Consider the following 19,972-nt stretch of genomic DNA (forward strand, 5'->3'; position numbering starts at 1 on the left):
AAATGGGACGTTAGCTGTATAGTTAATGATAACTTTACTGCATACAGTTTTTGATATGGCTTGATTTTAATCTGTTTAAGAAAAAACATTTCCGGGGGAATTTTAGGGGTTAAATTCCAACACCATCATATTTTAATTTTTGCAGTGGGCTTTTCAAATATTTTTTCAATTATGATTGAGAATCCAGAGAACAATCCAAACGGCAACAAAGGTCAAAAAGATAATGGAAAGCATGCTTGTGAGTTAGCCTGCTACTGTATGTCCATAAGTCTTGTGCTAGCGTTTGACCACAACGTATGTCTTTTAACTCGAGGTGAGAGCATCAGCAAGCATAATTATAGACACCATGATTTTTAACGAGATATTATCGCATACTTTCCGTGTTTCGATCCAAAAACTATGTGTAGCATGTATCACCGAATGTCAAGACACAGCTGTGAATGGCCACAGCCGGACTTTGTGGGGATTTTATGGGTGAAACACAGTAATATAAAAAGGGTCGCGGTGCAAAATTCACAGACAACAAGGAGGAGTCGAGATTTTGTTTTTCAAATATTTACCCTTTTAAACATTTTTTCTTTTCAATTTTTCTTTGTTTAGATCGATTATTTATCATCTAAAATATTGGGGGAAATGCGACAGTAACAAAAAAAATACAAGTAAGCAATAGTTATGAGGTAGATATCCGTGACCTATTTACAGACACTATTTTTGTCATTGTGACATAACTTGTTTAAAATATGCGAGTGAATCATTTTTTAAAGTCTTTTTTTTTTTTTTTAAAGTAAATATTAGACATCAATCGATGATTCTAAGCTAAAAAATGATAGATATTTCGAATAATAAATATAGAAGTATATTAGTATCAAGTTACCAGTTAAAAACAGTAAATAAAATACTCAAGTCCCCATTCTGTATCAGCAGCTTTAAACTACATTCAATTAATTTAATGTTGTGAATCCACCGTTAAAGTTGTTAAAATTGCGCCCGTTATTTCATAATTTCCCTCATGTCTACTTTGGACATGTGAAAGTTTTAAAACTGTTTCATCATTTAAAGATAGATTCAAGTCAAGATAAGATTTTGCCGATTTGGGGGTATTTTAGATAAAAAGTAATTAGGTTCACTATAACAGAGCCTTCTAAAGAAGTCTACTGCTTTAAGATGGCGTCTATTTACTAGCGCGGGAAAGTCTGTCATTTCACATCTAGTCTAGATATATGTGATATCTACCATAGCCGTATGTTTGTAGCAACTACTAACTGGGGGCTGTTTGTAGTGGCTGACGGCCGCAGTCAGGTATTATTGTTTTTTTTTTTTTACCTAGCGGCATTAGCTGCACATGATATTTACTCTTAGTCCGTTCCTCATTGCGTCCCGAAGACCGCGCTGACTGCGTTTTATTTCCGCTTTACCTGGTATAATTCAATAATCGGAATTTGGATGTTTGTGAATCGTTCTCGAATCTTCCACGGCCGAATCACGAATAATCTAAGAATCTGATATTTTGCACGCCTCTGATCTCCAGGGTTAAACACAGGGATTAATTTGTGCCGAATCCTGCCAGAACAAAATCCGGCATCTCTTGATTTTGGCCTCTCTGTGTTCCGGGACTTATTTGGGCAGATCTGGCACCTCTCGTTTATCGAAAATAATAATAATATGTGGACTGACGAATTCCGTGGCTCGTTCGTCGTCACTCTTACGTCCAGTTCTTCCTTCGGGGAGGTGGTGTAGGGTGTAAAAACACACAGATGCCTCAGATGGCTGTTGCATGGAGACTTTTATTAACTAAACAAAAACCAGCGGGGGACAGTCTGCCAGTCAGCACCGCGCTCCTGTGCAACTCTACTTTTCTCTCCCTCTCTCTCCCCCTTACGCTCGCCCACTTCTTCTACGCCAAATTGGCAATTCTGGTCACACTGAAATGGGACAGCGGCCCCTTAGGGATGCCGGTAACAATGTTGTTTATAAAAATGTAACGTCGTTTGAAAGAGTCGGAGATTTGTTGATGCACTGAAAAGGTGGACCAATAAATCATGCCCCTGACAAAAAAATGAATAAATTAAAAAAAAATCGAAATTTGCAGTATCTGGGGAGCAAGCAGCCAGGATCAAACGGTATTTCAACATGCCAAAAAGACAGTTTGCGTGTTGGTTTCCGCACCATGTTCTGCATATGTTCCGGGACCGGTGCCCGTCTCGTCATCCCTGCACTGTCATATGTACTTTACGTTCCAGCACCTTATGATTTACAAATTAAGCACTGGTAAAATGGACAAATTAAAAATAGTCTGTGGGCATAATGCACCATGAAACTGCTATGGCAGCATATAGACATATTGTTTTATTAAAAACAACTGTTCTTTTGGCTTAAAATACAGCAGTTTATTTTAAAGAGGGGTGCAAGAGCAGAAACTGCTTTTTCAGCCTTGTCTGTGCTGTGGTTGAGTTGTCTTTTCGTCTGAACAACGTGCATTTCCCAAATGCATCTCTATTTAACTGTCAGACTGGAGAGATTGGAAGAGATTATCATCTCGACCAGAGCTGGGCTGATTATCCTCGACTCAGTTGCTTCAGTGGTCAGAAAGGAATTTGACACCACGTTGCCAGGCAACCTTATACACCGTAGCAACCTGCTGGGACAAGAATCCACCACCCTCAAATATTTGGCCCATCAGTTCAACATCCCTGTAAGTTGCACACAATGACACATTCACTCATTTTGATCTGTCTTATGTATTAAATGGTGAAAAATATTGGACATACAGTGGGGAGAACAAGTATTTGATACACTGCCAATGGGAAAACCCATTGACAGTGTATCAAATACTTGTTCTCCCCACTGTATGTGTGAGGGCTTAATGTGTTTGTTTTCTCGCTTCAGGTGGTCCTTACTAACCAGATCACTACTCATATAGTTAATCAAGGTGAGTGCTAATCTGGAACAGCGTTACGTTCTAATGTTGGCTTTAGCAAACCTTTAGTATTCATGTTGCCAGATTGGGTGGGTTCCCACCAAACTGGGCTATTTTCAAAGCATCAGGGTGGGCTGGATTATTGAGTGGGTTGATCAAATTGGGGCTACTTTTGACTAGACATGTGCCGGGATGAGATTTTAACGATATGATAACCTTAAGCAAAAATACCACAGTATCACCGTATTGCAATTATAGCTCTAAAATGTGTTATTTTGAGATGTATGGGTTTAAAAAAAAAAGTTCACTGAAAGATGCCTGATCATTTTTAATATATTTAGAGTGTGCCTCCTCCGTCTGGATAGAAAATTCAGTTTTATAAAAAAAAAAAATAAAAATAAAAAATAGTTATAAAATAATAACTATATCAGCAAGACACAAATTCAAATTTGATGAGGTTCGCCAGCAGGCTTTGTTATACCTAAAATAATCATGCAAAAAAACACTGGAATTAAACAGTTATTTAAAAAATAACGCCTCTTCTGTATTGGCGAATCCTTGAGTAAAATAATAGCTGTCTTTTCAATTCTTACTGTACAAATAAATAATCTGAAACATATGACCTCTTCTGTAGAAAATCTAACTTTAACGAAAACCTTATTTATCTTTCAGTGAAATAATGTAAATTAAACCGTAGCCTCAATACTATCACTACAATTGTCGTTGACAAATTGTTATTCAAACTCAATGATTTTTTCTCATTCAATGTTCTAGATTGCACGCAAACAATAGCCAAAATAAATTGACAAGCAGTTCATCTAGCATGTTTCCAAACACAGCAGTTCAAAACTACAAGTGCTGGCCAAAAGTATTGGCACTGCCTCTCACTTACACAATGAGTTGCCATAGCACACTTATGCAAGGAGGGAAGGTGAGAGGCTGTGGGGCTTTTCACTAGATTCCGATCCCGTGAAAAATGGCGTGATTGGCCTGATTTCTGATCACCTGATCGGGTAGGGACATCCTTAGTTTTGATTCGTTTTAATTAGTGCTGCCAAGCGATTAAAATTTTAATCTGTTTAAATTTAAAACTGAACAAATACAAAAGGACATATGCTTTCTTTTGTCTTGGCCAGGTTCCGGTACAGCTAGTGAGGGGGACTCAGGACTAGTGACAGCAGCTTTGGGAAACACATGGAGTCACAGTGTCAACACACGTTTTATCTTGCAGTATGTTGATGGACGTCAGAGACAGGTGGGAGACGAATTTCAGACAACATTTGTATTCTTTTGCTCATGTAATTTCCATGTTTTGAGCTGGTCTTTTGGAAAATGGCACTTGAGCAGTCCTTTTTCCAAAGAAACTTAAATAACGCTTGAATTTGGACATGAAAGTTAAAAGTACAAACCCTGAAATTAAAAACAAAACAAAACTGAAAAATCCAAATTTAGTTCAGGTTTCTGTGGTTTTCTTTCACAACAGAACATTTGGAAGTACATGTTATGATTGTTTTTCAAGTAATTAAACGTCTTTCTAAGACATCTCAAAACAAATTTTGTGTGATTTGACACACTTTAATCGCCGTACAACTGACCTAGTCCTCACATCACAACGTCTGACATTCAGAGTTTACCTTGGTGATTGTTAACACAGTATGAAGCTGGTAGTGTGACAATGAGACAATTTTTGAATTGTAGTCGATAGTATGCGAAATGGTAAATCACTCCTCTGATGGAAGCTTTTCAAATGGTTGGTTGAAAATGTTTTTGTGTGAGCTTAGTTCTATTACCATTGGATGGTGAAATTAAAGTACAGCATTCAGTAAGTCATGAGTCAGCTTTATTGTCATTTTCATATGCACATACATTTAAAGAAAAGAAAACAAAACTGCGTTTCTCTATCCCTATGAAAGACTCATAACACAAGACTAACATGAGTGAGACATACATACATTGGAACTCGAACATGACTGGTAACATTAATAATAATAAAGTGATGTAGTGACTGGCAACAATTGAGACGGTCCATTGTATATTGCAAGGCCCAAGTAGTTCTTATGAAGTAGTAAATTATTAAAGTGCTCTGTCCGTGTATGTGTGGAAGTCCATGATGGGAGGCAAGGGAGGGAGTTCAACATCCTGACGGCCTGGTGGATGAAGCTGTTTGTCAATCTGGTGGTTCTGGACCGGAGGCTCCTATACCTCCTTCCAGGGGGCAGCAAGCTGAAATATTTAAGTATCATAGCGATGTCCGCTTCGTATACACTGGAGCTTGTCTACAACAGATATGAGTCCTTACAACACTTTACTGTGGTTGAAATTTAATGTAGGTTGTCTTTTTTTCCCCATTAGCCTCAATGTAGCAATGCTAACCCTAACCCAATATAGATGTGATTCCTTATTATGTTTGTCTGAACTTTAATTCTACGGCGTGTTGATGACCAATAAACATCTGTGAAAGGAACTGGAGTCTCATATGCCATCAACACGCACGCACAAATGTATGCACGCACGCACGCACGCACGCACGCATGCGGCGATAAAACGCAGCCGTGAAAATTACCGCCCTCTCATTTTTATCTACCATGCGAAAAATGGACTCGTTGCATATTGCAACAGGCTTAGCAACTTCAATAAAACGTCCTTAGTTAGTTAGATGGACTGACGATCGTCCAGCTTGTTGTCTCCTGTCATCTTCCAAATTTACAACTGGGTGACTGTGCTTTAGGTGTTCATTCACAGCCCATGTGCAGCCTGGTATGCAAGCTTGGCATTGAAGAGACAGGACACAAGAGTGTATGTACCCTGCTTTGTTTTGTTGAAACAAGTCTGTTTTGGCAACTCTGGTGAGATTATTTGGCTTTGTGCCGCTTTCACTGCTTGCATGCCGAGCGTCTGACATTATCAACTTCCATGCATATATTTTTTTAACCCTTCATTAACTGTCGACGGGATGTTGTGCTCGTCGACGCATTTACGTCATTGATGACGTCAACTAGTCGGGACAGCTCTATTGATTTCATTTTTATTTTAGTCCCATTCTGCAAGCGTTGATGTTATGAGCAGCTATATAAAGTCAGCAAACCAAACGGACGTCTGACATCGTTATTTCGGAGCTTAGCTCGCTGTCTGGCTTGGACTTTGCAGCAAAATCTTGGCGAGGACAGTACAGGAACTATAATACATGTTTTTGGATAGTTATTTTGAGATTTAATAGGGGACCAAGGTGTTCTTAAAGGGTTAATTTTGACCTACGCGGAAAATCGGGTTGCGGCACCGACGTAGGAACGGAACTCATTCGTAACCCTGGGACTACCTGTGTATATAAGTGTTTTTGTTTTGTGTTGTTTTTTTTTTTTTTTTTAATCATACTTTGGGGGGAAAAGGTAGAAATGGTGTCTTATATGTATCTCTTTCCAATGGTGTTAAATCTGAATAAATACATTGGACCCCCCCCCCCCCCCATGATAATTTAAAAAAAAAAATGTAAATAAGCTCCGCCTCTACTTCGCGGATTTTCGCGGTGGGGCGGTCCCAAATTAACTGTGGGAAAACGAGGGATCACCATACTGTATAGTATCATACAGTGCCTAGCAAAAGTATTCGGCCCCCTTGAATCTTGCAACCTTTCGCCACATTTCAGGCTTCAAACATAAAGATATGAAATTTAATTTTTTTGTCAAGAATCAACAACAAGTGGGACACAATCGTGAAGTGGAACAACATTTATTGGATAATTTAAACTTCTTTAACAAATAAAAAACTGAAAAGTGGGGCGTGCAATATTATTCGGCCCCTTTACTTTCAGTGCAGCAAACTCACTCCAGAAGTTCAGTGAGGATCTCTGAATGATCCAATGTTGAACACAACAGGCAGGTCCGAGATACTGTTGTGGAGAAGTTTAAAGCCGGATTTGGATACAAAAAGATTTCCCAAGCTTTAAACATCTCAAGGAGCACTGTGCAAGCCATCATATTGAAATGGAAGGAGCATCAGACCACTGCAAATCTACCAATACCAGGCCGTCCTTCCAAACTTTCTTCTCAAACAAGGAGAAAACTGATCAGAGATGCAGCCAAGAGGCCCATGATCACTCTGGAAGAACTGCAGAGATCTACAGCTGAGGTGGGAGAGTCTGTCCATAGGACAACAATCAGTCGTACACTGCACAAATCTGGCCTTAATGGAAGAGTGGCAAGAAGAAAGCCATTTCTCAAAGATATCCATAAAAAGTCTCGTTTAAAGTTTGCCACAAGCCACCTGGGAGACACACCAAACATGTGGAAGAAGGTGCTCTGGTCAGATGAAACCAAAATTGAACTTTTTGGCCACTATGCAAAACGATATGTTTGGCGTAAACGCAACACAGCTCATCACCCTGAACACACCATCCCCACTGTCAAACATGGTGGTGGCAGCATCATGGTTTGGGCCTGCTTTTCTTCAGCAGGGACAGGGAAGATGGTTAAAATTGACGGGAAGATGGATGCAGCCAAATACAGGAACATTCTGGAAGAAAACCTGTTGGTATCTGCACAAGACCTGAGACTGGGACGGAGATTTATCTTCCAACAGGACAATGATCAAAACATAAAGCCAAATCTACAATGGAATGGTTCAAAAATAAACTTATCTAGGTGCTAGAATGGCCAAGTCAAAGTCCAGACCTGAATCCAATCGAGAATCTGTGGAAAGAGCTGAAGACTGCTGTTCACAAACACTCTCCATCCAACCTCACTGAGCTCGAGCTGTTTTGCAAGGAAGAATGGGCAAGAATGTCAGTCTCTCGATGTGCAAAACTGATAGAAACATACCCCAAGCGACTTGCAGCTGTAATTGGAGCAAAAGGTGGCACTACAAAGTATTAACGCAAGTGGGCCGAATAATATTGCACGCCCCACTTTTCAGTTTTTTATTTGTTCAAAAAGTTTAAATTATCCAATAAATTTTGTTCCACTTCACGATTGTGTCCCACTTGTTGTTGATTCTTGACAAAAAATTAAAATTTTATATCTTTATGTTTGAAGCCTGAAATGTGGCGAAAGGTTGCAAGATTCAAGGGGGCCGAATACTTTTGCAAGGCACTGTAGATAACTGGAGGATGCCTAGTAGAATACAGGTTCTCAATGAGCACGTATTTTAAGTTACTGGGTGTAATAAAAGAGCACACTGAGTGTAAATATCTGGAAGGATAATTGGATAAAATTCTCTTAAATAATTTGTGAATAGATCGGTAACAGATTTAATATCTCCCGTGTTATGGACAAAAGTTGATAGATGATTGATTGTGCAACACTTCTTGATTGTAAATACTGTATTTACCTGTACATATGGAGAAGTCTTCAAAAACATTAGTTTTTCCCATTCACATACAGGTAGTCCCCGGATTACAACGTACTCGATTTACCTGACTTTACAACGCCGGATGCTTGTCTGCCATTTTGTCGCATGAACAGTACTGTATTATACCTCACACTATCTTATTTTTTTACTTTATTACGATGACGAACTTTTGCTTTTTGAAGTTTTGTAGTTCTTTTACTTTTGACAATTTGTAAAGCTGTAACACACATGTACACTTATGTTCAAAACAGCACGCATTTTAACAATAAAACACTTGACACAAAACAATTGGTGTTCAAAAATTCATCTAGTCTGGTCAATATGTAATTTTGGTCGATTAAATTAGCTGACTTTTGTTCGGCAAATTAGGCTCTTAAATGCTACGAATGCTAATGTATTTACAATTCTTATAGCGAATTGCTCACACACAACGCCACAGATTGTAGCTGTAAACTTAATTACAAATGCATACAGTGTACACAAACATATATTAGCTGAAACAACTTACAGCCTTATGTGGGCCAAACCAGAGCACAGCTGTCCTTTATTCGGGTCAGACAAGAGTCATCTCCTCAGTCATAACGCGACAGTCCAGCCAGACCCAACGCTGCCACCAGAGGGCAGTGTATCCTCCGTCATTAAACAAAATACAACACTTTTGGACTTTTTGGATAATTATTTTGGCATACATAAGGGGTTAATTCTGACTTAAAATGAAATTCGGTTTACGTCGCCAGCTTAGGGGGCTAACTGTAATTAATTTCTTGCTTCTATAACTACATCCGAAGCTTGTCTAATTTGAACTTGTCAATGAGTTTATTCCTTTGTTCACTCCAAGAGACAGGCAAGGACCAAACTTTCAAATATCTAGCAAAAATAACGAAAGGTACTTTAGTAGTCATGTGTGAGACATTTTTAAATGACCATTTTTTCCACCTAGACTATAAGTCGGGGCTGTACGGAAGCGTATTGCTGTCCCCCTAAAAAAAAGTCCAGTATCATGTTTTTACATCATATCACATTTCTACATGATGGTTATCAGGTTTTTACATAATTAGCACTTTTTACATGAAAATTATCACGTTTTTACATGAGACCTAACACGTTTTAACATGGTAGTTATCACATTTTTACATATCACGTTTTCACATGATAATTATCATGTTTTACATGATACTGGACTTTTTTTTTCTTTTGATGGCAGCAATACCGTTCCGTATTCCGGAGTCACGGCAATAAAAAAAATGCTTCACAACACAAGGGTACCTTCATACTCCAGGATGGTCAAATACGATTTTTTTGCCCATATGCGACACTTTTTCATGTTGTGTGATTTATGCAATTTATTTTTTCAATGATGTCCCTCCAGCTATTGGTCGCTAAATCTCCTGTGGCTCCCTTTGTTGTGCTGAACTACACGATCCAAAAGGAAGGAATTGCTATTAAAGGTGAGTGTCTGCTCGCCTTTTTTAAATGAATGGAATCAATTTCAAAAATTGAGAAATGAAATGGTTATCAGCTTATTATGTAATATTAATATATAGTATAATTGTGTTAATGTGATTGTAGATGAGTGTTAGTCTGTCTAATCCATATACGTTGTCCACTCATCGTTTTTTTGTGAAAGAAAAAACAAACATGCTATCGATAAGCCCCGTGCAACTATTCCGTAACAGTGCACTAGAACGAGCAACATGAGCACAAGCAAGATTAGGAGGAACAAGACATTGACCAATAGAAACCATCACACTCTTGTACAGTAGGTGGCGCTATGCACCTGATAGTTGCTTGCAATCCGCCATTAGGCTAAGTTTAAAAAAAAAAATTTAAATACTTGTACTTTTACGTAAGTATTTTTTTGCACCTGTATCTGTACTTTTGCTTACGTAAAAAAAAGTGAGTACAGTGATCCTTCGCTACTTCGTGCTATAAACTTCGCACCCTCAGTCCATTGCAGAATTTTTTTTTTCAATTAAAAGATTAAATAAATAAATGCGGTATTTTATTGAGCTGTCCCGACCCGATCACATAATCGCTCACACTCGCTCCTGACGCTTTTCTTGGTCAGGCAATGCACTGGAGTTGCTTATTAAAGTTAACGATGATTGACAGACAGTTAAGGTTTGATCTTGCCAGAGGCTTACTTCAAAGAGCCGCACGCGTCAATCATCGTTTAACTTGTTAAACAGTTGCTGTGGCAACTCATTGTGTGTAAGTTAGCAGCTTGAGCGGATTTGAGTGGACTCACATTGAAGCATTTAAAAAAGACAAGCATTTTTCTACTTTATCCTTGTTTAAAAATAATTCGGTGGGACAGTAACATGTTAAAAATATAATAATTACTTTTGAAGTATTTAAAAACATTTATTAAAAAATATATATACATCAGGTTTTTTTTGTTTTTGTTTTTTACTGGGGGGGGTGCAAAAACATGTCTTATATGTATCTCTTTCCAATGCTAAATCCGAATATGACATACATTGAACACAAAAAAAAAAAAAAAAAATGGGGGGGTGCTACTTCACGGTTTTTCACTTCTCACGGTGGGTTCTGGCCCCCATTAAGCGTGAAAAACGAGGGATCACTGTACTTCATCCACCACTGCATATTGGTATTTTCATAAACCAAAATCTTTTAGAAGGATACGTTGCAGAAATGATGCACTACAATGAAGACAATGTTAAATATAATGCCTTTCAAATAAGATATGAACAGCAGCAAATGAAGCGAAATGAAATGAAGTGTCTAAAGAATAAATTCAAAGTGGCACACAACCACTATGCTGGAATGCTGTCTGAGTGCACTGTTTAATACTCCATAAGCCGTGGCTTTACTCCCCTCTTTTGGCATTGACCACAAAGCCCTCTTTGTTTATGTGCTCTAGTAAAGAAATACTACACTCTTTCTTTCTATTGACCCTTCACGGAATCATTCCCTCATTTTTGGACATCGTTTTTACGCTTCCCTCAGATTCCTTCTTTCTTATGTATTATATTTCCATTTTTTTGTGTTTAGGGAATGACAATACCCAATACTAATGACCTTCATTTATAAGACAAGACTGAGATGGCCTTTCCAGACAGCAATGGAACCTTTACCTCTGCATGAATGCCCTCATTATTATTAATTATTATTTTTTTAGCAATAATTAGGGTGACCTCCGTGAAGTTGGCCACCCATCAGACGCAATTTTTATGAAAATATCAATCGTTAGTGCTAGGGCTGTCCCAAACGGCTATTTTAGTCAGCTGACCATTTTTACGATTAGTCGACTAATATTATGATTATTATTATTTTTTTTTTCTTACTAATTTAGCAATGAAATTTTTGTTGCCGCTCATTAATTAACAAAGCATTTTGGAACATTTAAATTCTTTATTAAAGTACAAATAAACACGTAAATAACAATAATAATACACAAATAAACAATGAGGTCAAATGCTGATAGCATTAACTAGTGCATAAGAATGGAATGTAAACAGATTCAGAACACTGACTTCACCTTTCCATGATTCAAAACAATTCTTCAAAAAATATATCATTAATATTATAGTATACTAAGGGTTTCATTTGAAAGCTATTCTTAGTGTAGAATCTGAATTCTGAAGTATGTGGGATTGACTGATGAAATTGATATTTATATGACGAACATGACATGCTTTTATTTTTTAAATGTTCACTGGAAGTATGTTCGCTAAACCGCTTACCGTAACCTTTACACTCCGCACTCGTCATTGCATATGGTGTTGGTAATAGATTAAAACATTCTTTTTTCCATTTTTACGTTTGCTAAAGCTGTTAACCGGCAATTTTTTTTATCTTTGAAGTGTCACCATTTAACCGCAAGTTTGCGTTTTGGACAAGACTGCCAATGTATTATAGCAGGCTAAAGTAGGTTATCCTTTTTCCCCCATTAGCCTCAATGTATGCAATGCTAACCCTAACCAAATATAGATGTGTTTCCTTATTTTATATGCCTGACCTTTTATTCTAAGGCATGTTGATGACAAATAAACATCAATGAAAAGAACTGGAGTCTCATATGCTATAGACACGCACATGTACACGCACGCACAAATGTATGCACGCATGTACGTGGCGATAAAACGCAGCTGTGAAAATTACCACCCTCATTTTTATTTACCGTGCGATAAATGGACTTATTGCATATCGTTACAGGCTTAGAAGCTTAAGTAAAAAATGTTGTTAGTTAGTTAAATGGATTTACAATCTGCCAGCTTGTTGTCTCCTGTCGTCTTCCAAAATTACAACTGGGTGACGGCGCTTTAGGTGTTCATTCATGGCCGCCATGCAGCCAAGCTTGGCATTGAATAGACAAGACACAACAGTGTACCCTCCTTTGTTTCATTGAAATAAGTCAATGTTTTGGCCACTCTGGTGTGCTTTTTTGGCTTTGTGTCGCTTTCCACTCTTGCATACCGAGCGTCTGCGATTCTCAACTTTCCATGCATATATTTTTTTTTAACCCTTCATTAACCGGCGACGGGATGTAATGATCGTTGATGCATTCATGCCATCAATGACATCAACTATGTCAACTAATTGGGACAGCTCTAAAATATTTTATAAAGGTTTAAAAGTTACCTAGTGTTGCTTTCAGTATTTATTAAAGAGGCACTAGTCCTTCTAAAAAAAATAGCATTTTGTGATAAAGTTCATTATTTTCTGTAATGTACTGATAAACATGAGACTTTTATATATTTTAAATTCATTACATAAAACTGAAGTAGTTCAAGCCTTTTATTGTTTTAATATTGATGATTTTGGCAAAAAAGTCAAGAAAAACCAAAAATCCCAATCTCATAAAATTAGCATATCATGAAAATGTACTCTAAAGAAGCTAGTAACCTAATCATCTGAATCAACGAATTAACTCAAAACCCCTGGGAAAGATTCCTGAGGCTATTAAAAACTCCCAACCTGGTTCATTACTCAAAACCGCAATCATGGGCAAGACTGCCAACCTGACTGCTGTCCAGAAGGCCATCATTGACACCCTCAAGCAAGAGGCTAAGACACACAGAGAAATTTCTGAGTGAATAGGCTGTTCCCAGAGTGCTGCATCAAGGCACCTCTGTAGGAAGGAAAAAGTGTGGCAGGAAACGCTGCACAACCAGAAGAGGTGACCGCACCCAGAGAAAGATTGTGGAGAAGGGCCGATTCCAGACCTTGGGGGACCTGCAGAAACGGTGGACTGAGTCTGTTGTAGAAACATCCAGAGCCACCATGCACAGGCGTGCACTAGAGCCACTTTTGAACCTGAAACAGTGGCAGAACCTGGGCTACAGAGAAGCAGCACTGGACTGTTGCCCAGTGGTCCAAAGTACTTTTTTCAGATGAAAGCAAATTTTGCGTGTCATTCGGAAATCAAGGTGCCAGAGTTTGGAGGAAGACCGGGGAGAAGGAAATGCCGAAATGACTGAAGTACAGTGTCAAGTACCCACAATCAGTGATGGTCTGGGGTGGCATGTCAGCTGCTGGTGTTGGTCTACCGTGTTTTATCAAGGGCAGGGTCAATGCAGCAAACTATCAAGAGATTTTGGAGCACTTGATGCTTCCATCTGCTGAAAAGCTTCATGGAGATGAAGATTTCATTTTTCAGCACGACCTGGCACCCACTCACAGTGCCAAAACCACTGGTAAATTGTTTATTGACCATGGCATTACTGTTCTCAATTGGCCTGCCAACTCTCCTGACCTGAACCCCATAAAGAATATGTGGGAAATTGTGGAGAGGAAGTTGAGAGACACCAGACCCAACACTGTAGATGAGCTTAAGGCCGCTATCGAAGTATCCTGGACCTCCATAACCCCTCAGCAGTGCCACAGGCTGATTGCCTCCATGCCACGCCACATTGAAGCAGTTATTTCTGCAAAAGGATTCCCGACCAAGTATTGAGTGCATAGCTTATATAAAATAATTGAAGGTTGACTTTTTTGTATTAAAAAACACTTTTTTGTATTGGTCGGATGAAATATGCTAATTTTTGGGCATAGGGATTTTTGGTTTTTCTTGACTTTTTTGCCAAAATCATCAATATTTAAAACAATAAAAGGCTTGAACTACTTCAGTTTTGTGTAATGAATCTAAATATATTCAAGTCTAATGTTTATCAGTACATTACAGAAAATAATGAACTTAATCCCAATATGCTAATTTTTTGAGAAGGACTAGTATCTACTTCATTCTGTCCCTATGTGTCCCATAGTCGGGACAGCTCTAGTCTGTGCTTGTTTGTACTGGTATCATTTTTAATATATTTACAATTCTTTTATAGGCCAATCAAGCCCCCCCCCCTACATTTCGATTCAAAATGGAATCAATCATTGATCCTTCGATTGTGCTGTAAAAAGTTTCATTTGGGCTGCTATCATTTTTTATGATATGATTGCCTCTCCTTAGCCCATTGCAATCTTGTTCTTTTCTGTTTGTCAATGATGGTTTCCTTTTAGCTTTCCTGTATGAAAATCCCATTTCTTTTTGGTGATTTTGCACAGTTCTGTCACATACCTTGACTCCAGCTTCCTCCCATTTCTTCTACATTTGTCTTGTCGTACATCTTCTGTTTTCAAGACATATGGCCTTTAGTTGTTTGTCATGACGTTTGGATGTCTTCCTTGGTCTACCAGTACGCTTAACTTTAACAACCTTGCCATGCTGTTTGTACTTGGTCCAGATTTTTGATACAGCTGACTGTGAACAGCCCACATCTTTGGCAACCATACGTGTAGCGTTACCTTCTTCAAGAAGTTTGATAATCCTATCCTTGGTCTCAAGAGACATCTCTCTTGTTGGAGCCATGATTCTTGTGAATCCACTTGGTCCAGCAGCCCTCCAAGGTGTGATAACTGCACTGTTTTTAACCCTAACCCTATTAAGGAAAGGAAATTGACTGAGTGTGTCTGTATTTTTCTACTAAAAATGGAATGATTCCATTTTTTTTCTTCAGAATGGAGTGATTCTATATTTCCCTGCACTTGCTCTATAAAAGTAACATTTACTGACCACCACAATGTTTTTTATTAATTTATTTTAGTGTTTCTGAATGCTAAAAAGTTGCACTTTTGAATGAATTCATTATTTTTTCTAAGTTTTTATCTGAGTTTGTTCTACATAATAAAATGTCAGAGTGAGTGCTCGTCCGAGACTGGTGATTCCATACTTTTTGCTAGGGGTCATACAGGGTGACCCCAAAAAAACGGGCCCCAACTCTAATTAGGCCCCGTTTCTTAGTGTTTTGTCCGAATGAAATGAAACTTTGGTCATAACTAATTTATTACATTCAAAACATGACATCAAAACACTAGGGTCTTTGGCCTTTTTTTCTCCGTTCTACAGCATATGTTCTAGATGGCCTCCATTTAGCTCCATTCATTTCTTGAGGCGCAGCACGAAGTTGTCCATGACGTTCTTACAGACTGAATTGGTAATGGCTCTCATCTCCTCCATGATGGCTTTCTTGAGTTCCGTAATGGTTCTGGGTTTCCCTGCGTAGACTCTGTCCTTAAAATAGCCCCAAAGAAAAAAAATCTGGGGGGCTTAGGTCTGGGCTATGGGATGCCCACTCAAAATCAGTCTTGAGACTGATCACTCGGCCTCCGAAGTTCTCTTTCAGCCAATCTCGGGACAGGTTTGAGGTGTGAGAACTTGCTCCGTCTTGCTGTAACCAGAACTTGCTCATGAGCGATGAGTAGATGGTCTGGAGCTCATTCTTGAAGGTTTTGAGGACCTCCACATACCGCTCCTTGGTGACTGTCACTGCTGCGCCAGATTCTTCGATGAAGATTGGTCCAATGATGCCTCTGGCCAAGATTGCAGCCCACACCGTGCACTTAGGAGAGTGCAGGGGCTTGGTGGCTACTTCATTAGATGAAGGCCACTTCCATCTTGATGGAAAGGCGAACTCCAAGACAAATGTCTTCTGGGGGTCCTCCAGACCCAATGAAGTAGCGCCTCAAGAAATGCATGGAGCTAAATGGAGGCCATCTAGAACATATGCTGTAGAACGGAGGAAAAAAGGCCAAAGACCCTAGTGTTTTGATGTGATGTTTTGAATATAATAAACTAGTTATGACCAAAGTTTCATTTCATTCGGACAAAACACTAAGAAACGGGGCCTAATTAGAGTTGGGGCCCGTTTTTTTTGGGTCACCCTGTATATGCCCCTCTGCTATTAGGCTCGAGCGTTTACGTCACAGCAGCACGGGATCGTGCGAGATTTGCGACAACGCAGCCATTGCGGAAGCACATCTGCATCACGGGACATTTAAACTTAACGGCAAATACAATTGAACTATGAGTGCCAAAGATGGAAAAATGTAGGGAAAACTTGCCAATTCGATACAGAGACAAACTTGTTACCACGGCGAAGGACAGGTATGTGCGCAATTTTAAGGATGTGAACAATGTTGACCCTCGCGAGCAAGCCGAACACAAATGGAATAAAGATGTCGACAAGCTTCCACCACTACGCGAAATGGACATCATGCTGTATTTAGTGTTTGGTGTATGTTACTACACTCATCAGCAATTCCGAAATTACAAATCGCTACAAAGCTACGAACAGTTTTGCTGTGGATGGGTGCAGGATCTGCACATTATGACCATAGCAAACGGCAACACCATCTTTCTAGCAAAGGTAGGCAATGTGTGTTTACATTAGTCTGTGACCACGAATGTACAAATTTTTTGTTGCAGAAAATGTTGCCTGTGTACAAATTCTTTGCCACTCTCTCACATCAAAATATTACAGCTTTTTCATTTTGCAACGACAGGAATTATGTCTTATGAAAACAATGCACATGTATGCATGCTAGTTGTTTAGCTGTAGCTATAGCTAACAACAGGCCGACTTAGGGCGTAAAGTTACTGAAATTTGCGTAAACAAACGAAATTAACTTACCGGAGTGGAAGTGCATAGAGCAAACTCAGTGTGTAACTGGAGAATCAAACGTTATGCCCTTCCTTCTGATCGAGGCTACCCATGCCATTCTTTGACGTTTGGTAAGTTCAGATATGACCTTTCCCTCGCCTTTTCTCCATGTAGGGATCCGGAAGAAACTCAATGGTGTTCCGTCGAGCTGTACATTCTCCTTTCTATTCGATCGGTTGTTGCAATTCTTTACCGCACAATAATTTCCAACCATTTTTAAAGAGCGACCTGTGTTGAAATGCCTCACTGTTTATGTTTCTCGCTACCAAAATGGCGATAGCGGCGGAAACCTCGCGAGTGCCACGTCATACGCTCGAGCCTAATTAGATGCATTGTTGACATGAGCGCAGTGGTGCTGTAAAAATAGAACAAGTCTCTATTTTTGGCCCTGCCCCCCGGCGAAAATTCACTCAAGACCGCTGCGTTCTAAACACAACTGCCACCAAGAAGTCCCCTCCCACATACACGATGAATGGGTTGCCGCTAGTTTGAAATGGCCTTTACTCCTCTATACTTTATGCAAAGTTTGTCAAGTACTCCAACGATGCACAATGACACCATCCCCAGCTTCATTATGTTTTGGTGTATGTCTTTGGAGCTGGTCTGCTGTTTGACTGTTCTCACCATCCTTCACCTCAGCTTATCTGAAAATTTCCTCTTTCATATCCTCACTGTTTCTCACCGTGGAAAGTAACAGCTGAAATCTCTTTGTTCCCTCTGCGCATTAGAAAACGATGACAAGGAGACTTTTTATGAGGGCACCGATCCCAGCCTCCAGTCCATCAGAGTGAGAACTTCAATCAACGTTGATACAACATGAATGAATGTGCCAGAAGTACATTGAAAGTAATCACTATTTTCATCATTCTCATCACAATTGAAATTGCATGGACAGGACACGGCATTGGAAAGCCCGCTCAAAAAAAAATGCACACGGAGTGCTAGTTTTTTCTCCTCTAACCGTGCTTTTGTTTTCTAGATTCTTATTTTATTCTTGGAGCTAAATTTCCTGAAATTTAGAGTCAAAGATGTCTGAGAGATGAAAATTTGAGTTCCAAGGGTTCACTACTTTACCTGAATAAGTTGTATGGATGTCCACAGAAACAAGACTTTAAGTTGATACCTAATAAAAAGGGAATTTTGTACCAACAGTGTTTTAGTTTGTTCTTGCGCATAAGCTTAGTGATCTTGTGTAAACAAGTTTTTTTTATTATTAAATGTCTCAATAAAATGCTTCTATTTCAATATTTTAATATTCATTTATTTCAATTTTTATTTGTATTACACTTAATTCATATTATTTCAATTTTTATTGACATATTTCAACAGTTCTAATTTCAACATTTATTCCAATATTTATTTATTTAATTTTTATTCATTAGCTTTTTATGTAGCTCTACTCCAGAGCCATGCAGCTTGACTGGCTCAACTCAAACCCCGCCTAGTTCATGCCCGCCCACAGAGGTTGATGAGCTAAAGACAGATAAAATTATTTCATGCGGTACAAGGGGAACGAGTGCAAGAATGAAATAAATACAAAGTGAAATAAATGTTGAAATCAAACACAATAAATGTTGAAATAAATATATATTGGAATAAATAAATAGATTGGAATACATAAATTTGAAATAACTAAATAGAAATTGAAATAAGTGAAATATATGAATAAAAATTAAAATATTGAAATAGAAGCATTTTATAACATTTAATAATTTATTTAGTTGTGTATTTAATTTTTTGCACTTCTGGTCCTTCAAACTGTCACCTCACGAACAAAATGTATTCATTGCGGCGTGGCTTTCGTATCATGATCTGATCCTAATGAATAGAGTTTTACTTGTAAATCTCCAAAGGTGTACTAAAAACAACACATTAAATTTGCTGTCATACCCTCGAATTGCCTGTCTTTTTTTATGTGAAGTGATTTTTAAATATAAATTTTACAAGTCAAAAATGAATTGAGGGCATTTTTAAAAACACATTTTTTTTAAACCCTTAAACCCAAACTCGATGTGAGAGCATCGTTAAATACCCGATTTTAACGAGATATTATAGCGTATTTACCTTGTTTCGATCCAAAAACTCCGTGTATCATGTCACACCGAGTGTCAAGACACAGCTGTGAATGGCCACAGCCGGACTTTTTGGGGATTTTATGGGTGAAACACCGTAATATAACAAGGGTCGCAATGGAGAAATCGCAGACATCCAGATTTTCTTTTTCATATATTTACCCTTTAAAACATTCCCCCCCCCCCTATTTTTCTTTGTTTGGAGCGATTATCATCTCAAATAACGGGGAAAATGCAACAGTAACAAAAAAAATACAATTAAGCAATAGTTATGAGGTAGCTATTCGTGACCTATTTTTTAGACACTATTTTTTCCCATTGTGACATAATTTGTTTAAAAGTTTAAAATTTGCAAGTGAATAATTGTATAGGTTTTTTTTTTTATTTACTAAATATTAGACATTAATGTGCCATGAATCTGCTATGGCAACACAGAAATACTATAGACATACTATATATATATATATATATATATATATATATATATATATCACGAAAAAACAAGGCTGAAAAAACAGTTACTGCTCTTGCACCTCTCCTTAAAATAAACTGCTGTATTTTAAGCCAAAAGACCTGTTGTGTTTGATGGAACAATATGTCTATGTTGCCATAGCAGTTTCATGGCACATTAAGCCCCTGAACTATTTTTAATTTTTCCGTTTTACCCCGAAAGCCCCCGTTTACAG

General features: G+C 38.4%; 1 protein-coding gene across 1 annotated transcript in view; it reads left to right on the plus strand.

The window, feature by feature from the left end:
* rad51b (RAD51 paralog B) overlaps positions 1-19,118 on the plus strand; it is a 37,794-nt gene extending 18,676 nt beyond the window's left edge. The window contains exons 6-10 of the mRNA XM_057822999.1: positions 2,509-2,692; positions 2,887-2,929; positions 4,054-4,172; positions 9,630-9,708; positions 17,943-19,118. Coding sequence (XP_057678982.1) covers positions 2,509-2,692; positions 2,887-2,929; positions 4,054-4,172; positions 9,630-9,708; positions 17,943-18,034 — 517 coding nt within the window. The 3' untranslated portion in view covers positions 18,035-19,118. The remainder of the gene's footprint in view (positions 1-2,508; positions 2,693-2,886; positions 2,930-4,053; positions 4,173-9,629; positions 9,709-17,942) is intronic.
* The last annotated feature ends 854 nt before the right edge of the window (positions 19,119-19,972 follow it).

This window comes from Corythoichthys intestinalis, chromosome 19 (assembly GCF_030265065.1).
Source record: "Corythoichthys intestinalis isolate RoL2023-P3 chromosome 19, ASM3026506v1, whole genome shotgun sequence".
NCBI lineage: Eukaryota > Metazoa > Chordata > Actinopteri > Syngnathiformes > Syngnathidae > Corythoichthys > Corythoichthys intestinalis.